Source organism: Leguminivora glycinivorella, chromosome Z (genome assembly GCF_023078275.1).
Source record: "Leguminivora glycinivorella isolate SPB_JAAS2020 chromosome Z, LegGlyc_1.1, whole genome shotgun sequence".
Classification (NCBI taxonomy): Eukaryota; Metazoa; Arthropoda; class Insecta; order Lepidoptera; family Tortricidae; genus Leguminivora; species Leguminivora glycinivorella.
Genome location: NC_062998.1, coordinates 53,243,221 through 53,251,395, shown reverse-complemented (window position 1 = coordinate 53,251,395; position 8,175 = coordinate 53,243,221). Strand labels below are relative to the sequence as shown.

At 40.5% G+C, this 8,175-nt stretch overlaps 1 protein-coding gene across 2 annotated transcripts in view; it reads left to right on the top strand.

Annotated features, from left to right (window-relative positions):
• Positions 1-559: 559 nt before the first annotated feature.
• Positions 560-8,175, top strand: part of LOC125241689 (transcriptional repressor CTCF-like) — a 29,129-nt gene continuing 21,513 nt past the window's right edge. For both annotated transcript variants that reach the window (XM_048150280.1, XM_048150279.1), the window contains exons 1-6: positions 560-667; positions 2,016-2,116; positions 2,937-3,073; positions 5,276-5,431; positions 7,146-7,318; positions 7,883-8,052. In XM_048150280.1, the coding sequence (XP_048006237.1) occupies positions 2,020-2,116; positions 2,937-3,073; positions 5,276-5,431; positions 7,146-7,318; positions 7,883-8,052 (733 nt within the window). In that variant the 5' untranslated portion in view covers positions 560-667; positions 2,016-2,019. The remainder of the gene's footprint in view (positions 668-2,015; positions 2,117-2,936; positions 3,074-5,275; positions 5,432-7,145; positions 7,319-7,882; positions 8,053-8,175) is intronic.

Sequence of the window (8,175 nt, the reverse complement as noted above, 5' to 3'; positions counted from 1 at the left end):
AGGAAACATCAAAAGGTGAACATTATCGGCATATTCAGCCGGCAATTCCAAAGAAACCATGGTTTACAAGAGTATCATTTTCAAAAACTGTGACGTCAACATTATGCAGAATGCGCCTGGGGCATGTTTGTTCCCCGGCGCATTTACATAAAATAAATAAAAAGCCGGATCCTCATTGCTCTTGTGGCGAATATGGGGACCTAAACCATATTTTCTTTGCATGTACTCTTCACGATCGCTCTGATTTTCTTTCTAGTCTTGAATTACTACGCATCCCATTTCCCACATCCATACTTTGCTTGCTGTGTAATTATTCGTATGATATTTATAAGGCCATATCAGTATTTTTAGAAAAGAACGATATAAAATTGTAGTATAAAATGTATATATCATATCGAATCCAATCCTTTCCTTTCCAAATTACCGTAATATCCGTATTTCCTAATTCCTAGTTTCCCTAACTTTAACTCTATCACTTGTCGTTGGCTAATGTAACAAAAGCCAGAAGAAAAAAAAAAAAAAAAAAAAAAAAATATTGTATCGTAGTTCACGTTGCGCCCGCCATTTCGCGTCAGCGTCACAGTCGCAATAATTGATCGAGTTGAAGACCGAGACGCCCTCGTTGGGAAAAATTAGAAGTTATAGTTTTCCCATTTGCGGGATCCAGGTACATTAACGTGATTTTGTTAATTAAAATGCACTTTTCAGGATTTCTAAGCAGCTAGACGGTTATAAGTTGGTCAATCGAGTGAAATTTCTGTCGAAATGTGCTTCATTTTCGTAACATCATTTGGCATATAGACGACCTGACGACAGCGCTCTCTGTGATGCCTTTTGCTGGGTAGTTTTCACTTAGTGGCGCAAATTTGTCATTATCCATTGATATTACGATAGTACGATAGACGTTAATTATTTATTTTGTTCTTTAGTTTTCTACAAAGCGTGTTCGACTATTTGGCGGAATCCCTTCATAAGATGGCCGACATCCTAACGCCATTTATTCAGTTATATGACGAGTGAGCCGTTTGATATTCGTTGTGCAGTGTTTGTGTTGAAAGATACTCTGAAAACTGCAGTGTGATGAACTCAAATTCGGTGTTTTAACAATTAAGTGTTCGGTGTTTAATAAAAGTACGTATGATCCTCTGTGGAGGGTTTTTTTTCTCAGTTTTACGCATATCGGTGAGTCGGTCAAGTACGCCGGTTATTGATTGGGATTATTATTTATAAGACTGCGAGTTGCTCTTTAGGTCATTGGGATGATGCATCTATATAGCTAAATAGTAGAAAACATCCAGGTTTTACTGTTTGTTAACAATTAGTATTAGATATCAATAAAATACAAAGAACATAAACAATGATTTTACTAGAATTTGATACACGTGCTGAGCTCTGATGCTGACCTGTTAGCTTTCAGTCTTCTGTGCCTCTTTCTGATTTATAAAGTTACAAGTGTACAAAGGTAACAGTCAATATGTATTCTACATTTAGTACGAAACCAAATCAATGTGTCAGACGTGTGTTGCTCCACAAGTGATAAAGTTACTGAAAACAGAAACAAAATTCTCTGATTTAACTCTAAATTGTCTTCACTTCACCCTCGGTGCCTGTAAAGAAAAGAACTGTCTATGATGATATAACATATCAAAAATATTTCAATCAGAGGGTTTCCGAACAAGTATTACAAGGAAATCATTAAAGTGGCTCAGCGTGTGTAGACTGCTCATTCTCTATGTACATAAATGTTACTTACTGCTTTCTGCTACCCTTTCCCCGCAGATATTTTGTCAGTTGCCTTTGGCATAGGCCCCCTCTCATATTTCTCCATGTTTCTCTGTCTAGAGCTTGTTTTCTCCACAGGGCTCCTTCTGAATTCATTTTTTCATCTCATATTTTGTCCGCCATCCTTTTTTTTTGCCATCTCTTGGATATGTTATGTCCTTTGACCATTTGACCATGGTCATAGTCCATACATTCTACAGTATAACCAATCAAATAATCCACATTGTCCACAGCAAAATGCCGCCGCCCGATAAGAAGGCTATTGCAGACGGGAAGCTGATTCAGTCCTACCTGAACAACTACAATGCTACCAATGAGACACCCGTCTTGGACTGTAAGTTATTGCATACTATTTATCTATGCTTCTTCCAAGTTCCCGAAGATTATTTGTCTTATCTCCTAGAAGCCTTATTTTGTTATTCAATTTGGAACCTTTACTCAATAAAAGTTCAAAATACATACCTATATATTTTGGAATGTTGTTGTTGTTGTTGTATGTCCTAAGGCACCCCATAGGTGCATAGGGCCTCCACAAGATCCTTCCACGCCTTTCTATCTTGAGCCACCACCTTGGCCTCGTTCCAGCTCAGTCCATATTCCCTCAGCTCGTTCTCAACGCTCCGTCTCCAGGTGTGTACGGGGCGTTTGCGGGCCCTCTTTCCTCCTTGAGGCCGCCACTCAAACGCGATACTGGCGCTGTTGGTAGCTCCTCTTCGAAGGGTATGACCGATCCATCTCCATTTCCGCAGAGCCACTTCCTGGGCAATCGGAGGTTGTCGGCACATACTCCACAGATCCTCATTTCTTATAGTTTTCGGCCAGGAGATATTTTGGAATATGTACAAAAAATTGTTCTCAAGGACTAAGGAAGCTAGATATTAATGTGGTCTGGTACCACCATTTAATTAATTAGATAAAACAATTTTTGTATAAAAAAAAAAGATATTTCTCTATGGTGGGGTAAATTACCAGTAACTGGTCAGCGTCTAATAACTGGTCACTCTATACTTAAAAGGTAAATTCTTTACCTATAAACAGTTCTTACTTACCTATAAACTTTACCATTTCATTTTTATTATATAAAATTTCTAAACTCTCAATAACTGGCCTATTGGCAAACATTTGTATTAGCTATTCAACTCATCCTTTTTCAGTGAACGGTGAGGGTGCTGATGCAGACGAGGTTCCCACCAATGGCGTCACCTACTTCGTCGACGAGCAAGGCCGTTACTACTACCAGCAGGGAGAGAACCAATCTATCATGTCTCTCCCCACACCGGACGATAATGATGTAAGTTGGTTAATTAATTCCAGAATGAACCTGGCAATACTACCAAGAAGCATAGGTCCAGAATTAATATAAGTTCCTTGTATCTTTTTGTCATTCACATAGACCTGCAAAAATAGAGCTATATATGGGCTAGCTGGTCACACTGTAAGATGTAAGACCAAAACATGGAGCCAAAAAGTCCTCATTTGGCACCCCAGAGATGGATCAAGAGCTCAACGCCCACCACTCAAACATTGCGAGGATGAAATTATAACAATTGTAGGGCCTTTCTGGACTAGACTGGCCAGGCAGAGGAAATACTGGAAAGAGCTGAAACCTTTGCCAACAGGCACACTGAATTACGCGACTTCATCTAAACAAACAACCAAAAATACCTGACCATGTTCAGAAGAAGAGGCTATATAGATAGATGCTTCTATCAACCCTAGATGATAGTGATGCAAGTTTCTGCCCTGCACAACTTGTAGACTGGGCTTGGCTCCTTGGCTTGGTTGGACGTTAACTCTTTTATACCTTCAACAAGAGTTAACAGATTTTACAGAAATGCGGTCACAAGTATGTAGTTTATGGTAGGTTGCAGGATAGAATGCTGTTGTCGCTATTTTTTTATTAAACTGTCCTGTGATTGACCTTGGTCGCACCTGATGCAAAGTGACGACAACGCCGAAGTTGGTTCAGTAATAGCATATTCACTCTTGAGACGTTTTTTAAATTACATTCAGGCGGCGTGGCGCGGACGTCCGTTCCGCGCCTCAGGACATGCGTCTCTTGTGTGGGGGATGATACCTTACATACCCTATTTTAATGTATGCTCAAAGGCCTCTAAGTTAGGTCTTTAATCTTCAGTGTATTAATTTGGAATTTCTACTGTATTTTATTTGCAGTTTTTTTTTTCAAGACACGAAACAATTTTAATTAAAAACTGTACCTACACGCTAGCCGTTCATTCGAACGAACAAGTAGCCGAGAGGCGCCACGCGCCCGCCTGTATAGTCGCGTGGCACGTGCCTACTATTCTTCTGAGTTTTACGTAGTAACTCATTAGTATTATTTAAATAAAGCGTGGGTATTTATCGTTTTGCGAGCAAGTGAAGGATCTGTTACGTTAGTAACTTATTAATAATCTGTGACTCTGTTACGTTTGAATAACCATTTTAATATCTTGTGTGGTACCGAAGATTCATAGTTCAAACAAACTTCAAATGCACGTGAATGCATAATCAAGCAAATATTGAAAAGCATGATTATGGAGCGAGTGTAATTGGTTTGTTTACTTACATCTTCGATGTTTGTTATTGATTGACCTGGATGTAGTAATATTCCATCGTTAAGTAGTTTTGCTTGAAGTTAAAAGTGGAGCGAAGAAATAAGACACAAAATTATACAGAATTACAGATATAGTGCGAAAAGCTTTTCCTTCGTATTTTTCCGGAATTTGTCATGCTAGTTCAGAAAGTGAAATAGCATGACATGTTCGTATGTTTCCGTAAAAATACGAAGAAAATTCTTTTCGCCCTACATATGTACATAATATGATATATTTGTTAAGCATTGGATCGTGAACAATGGAGATCCCTCCTGAGAGCCCTATGTCCTTGATGAGGCATTTTAACTGGATTTCATCTTACTTATACCACTACAGTCTCTGTCTGTACCCTTCTCGGTTACCTCACAGTTACCGCCTGTCAAGAACACGAACAGTCGACCTGTCATATTTCGCTCATACAAGCATAGTACGCGTTCACCTACACGAGCTTAGACTGTGTGCTAGGAACGCGCCTCTTTCATATATTTGATCGCCAGTGCCCGAGGTGTGCTAAAGTTATCAATCCAATAAAGTTCGTTTGTCCCTTTCTGTCGTATTGGTGTGGTGTGATAGAAAGGGACAAACGAACTTTATCGGCTTGATAACTTTAGTGTACGTTTATGAACAAGACGGTTAAGCTTTGTGGTATATTTATCTATTACACAGTCCAATTTAGCCAACACTTGCAATTCTTGCAAAGCATTTGCGATTTTCATTGAAAGTATTGTTACTTTGATCTATTCAAATGGGCACAAAGTCAGACGGACTTAAATCATCACCAATAAAATGTCACTAAATATGAACAAATTCATATTCTACTGGACAATATTGGCAGATTACCATTTATACATAAACTTTACAGTATTACATCAATTAAAATATAGCCAACTTCGCAGGAGGGTATAGCGGAGGATGAGAACAACCTCATGGAGGAAGGGTATCAGACGGTGACGCTGGTGCCCTCGGAGACAGGGTCCGGGGAAGTCAGCTATGTGCTGGTGGTGCAGGAGGAATCGAAGCCGGTGCTCAATGTGGATATCAAGATTGACCAGGTGTGTTACTAGTCTTTATTTTATACTAGCTTTTGCCCGCGGCTTCGCTCGCATTAAATTCGAAAATTGCGGAATGCTTCATACAAACTTCCACCCCCCGTTCTAGGGAAATGGGGGGTTAGAAAGAGACAAAAAGTAGCCTATGTCACTCTCCATTCTTTCAACTATCACCACTTAAAAAATCACCTCAATTCGTCGTTCCGTTTTGCCGTGAAAGACGGACAAACAAACAGACACACACTTTCCCAATTTATAATATTATTAGTAAGTATGGATTTACACATAGTTTCGTAACCGGCTCCGAACTAGAATCTTGATTCCCATTTTGTAGCCGGTTACGTATTGTTCCAGAGTAGTGCCGTTTGGTAACTAAGTTTTGTAACAGGCTACAAATTGGGAATCAATATTTCCGATTTGTAGCATGTTACGTATTGGGCCAACGTGGTAACTAAGTTTTGTAACTGGCTACCTAACGGGAATACAAAATTCCCTATTTGTAGCTGGTTACGTATTGGGCCCGAGTTGCTGATCGGAGTTTCTACCAAATCAAAGCTAGGACGGTGTACTATAAGAGGTTTCATATACAGAATGAAACCTAATAACTAGAATGAAATGTATGGATGCCCTTCACCAATAGGCCGTCTCTCTTACAGTACATACGGGCAGACGGGCAGAGCGTCTTGACAGATAATGACGACCGGTCTGGCGCAGTCGGTAGTGACCCTGCCTGCTGCGCCGCGGTCCCGGGTTCGAATCCCGGTAAGGGCATTTATTTGTGTGATGAGCACATATATTTGTTCCTGAGTCATGGATGTTTTCTATGTATATAAGTATTTATATAAATCTAAACATATAATATATCCGTACCAGTCGTTTTTGTCCCATTTGCATTGCCATATCACTCCAGCTTGTTAATTTATGTATGTTTTTTAGGTTAGACCACGCTGCTTTCTGTGTCGCGGAATGCCCATTTTACTTGAGGCTGTAACATTACCGCAACTGCATATACACCGACATAATAGTCGTAAGGATGTTTGTTACATGACGCGACCACATCAGTAAAACAAATTATATTTGCTTGTGCTTTGTAGCCTTTTTCGCTGCGAATTGCACCAATAACACGTTAGTTACGTTTGTTGCCACCGGGCTGGGTGGCGCTAGATGCGGCAGGCTGGGCTGACAGCTGATGTGGTCGCGTTCAATGTAATGTAGTTGATAATGTTTTATTAAAATTTGTGTTCTGTTATGTTTTCCTTTTTTTCCCGTTTTTTGTGATTTATGTGTATTCTTGGTTTTTTTATGTAAATAGTTTTATTTTTTCTATCTCTTTTCTTCATTTTCTTTTTCTTTTTATTGTTGTGTGTTTGTTATCTGTCGTGGCATCACCGAATGGGCCCTACGGAAGACCAGCGCTGGCTTCCAGCCAGCATTATGCTGAGTTGGGTCCATTTCGTGATGCGCACTTACTTAATGTTCTGTTCTCTGTTTTTTGTCCTATTCTTGTGTGTACATGTACGTACGTGTTTGTGAGCGTCATGAATAAATGTCTTTTATCTTTATCTTTTATCTTTATATTATATATATCGTTGTCTGAGTACCCACAACACAAGCCTTCTTGAGCTTACCGTGGGCCTCAGTCAATCTGTGTAAGAATGTCCTATAATATTTATTTTATTTAATGGGGGATAAGTACCTTTACACTATATTTTCGCAGGAGGAGGAAGAGGACAAAGGCAACGATGACGTCTACAATTTCGAGGAGGAGGGCGCCGAGGAGGCCTCCGAAGAGGAGGAAGAGGGCGCCAAGCGCAAGAAAACGCCAAGCAAGCGGCGCAACATACGCTCCAAGTTCACTTGCACCTTCTGTAACTATACCAGCCACCGACGGTGAGTCATCGAACTATCCTGGCTATAAGCTAACAACCAAGGCATTACAGTATTGAGGAGGCAGGAGGGCGCCGAGCGCAAGAAGGACGCCAAGCAAGCGGCGCAACACGCTCCAAGTTCACAATGTGTCGCCCACCGCCTCTCGGTTACCTCACATTTACCGCCTGCCAAAAACGCTAACAGTCGACCTGTCACATTTCACCCACGCAAGCATGGTACGCGATTACATACACGAGCTTAGACTGTGTGCTAGGAACGCGCCTGTTTCATATCGTCACTACTTTAAAAAAATCTCGTATCTCACGGTGTTCCTCAAAGTTGAAAGGCAATAAGTCTATATACATTCCATACATACTTACTACAATTTTCTTTTCATTGTAAGACGAAGATACAAGTTTTTTTAAAAGTGGTGACGATATATTTGATCGTCAGTGTCCAAGGTGTGCTAGAGTTGTGCCTGCTTGTTCACTGAAAAGATCGCTCCCAATTCTGTTACTTGAAGAAAGGGTTTTTTTATAAATTAACTCTTGAGAATTTCTTTACTCACAATCTCCCTTATTCCAGCTACCTCCTCCTCCGACACATGAAGACCCACTCCGAAGACCGGCCCTATAAGTGCAAGGTCTGCGAACGGGGCTTCAAGACCATGGCGTCCCTCCAGAATCATGTCAACATGCACAATGGGGTCAAACCTCATGTCTGCAAGTATTGCAACAGTCCGTTCACCACCTCAGGTCAGTGCTTCTCTTAACTTGCCTATGTATTATTCGTTTAGAAGGCTAGAGCGAAGATGGAAAGGCTTGAAAGGGTCTTGTGGAGGTTCTGTGCGCTTCTAAGATGCCCTAGCACAAACAATA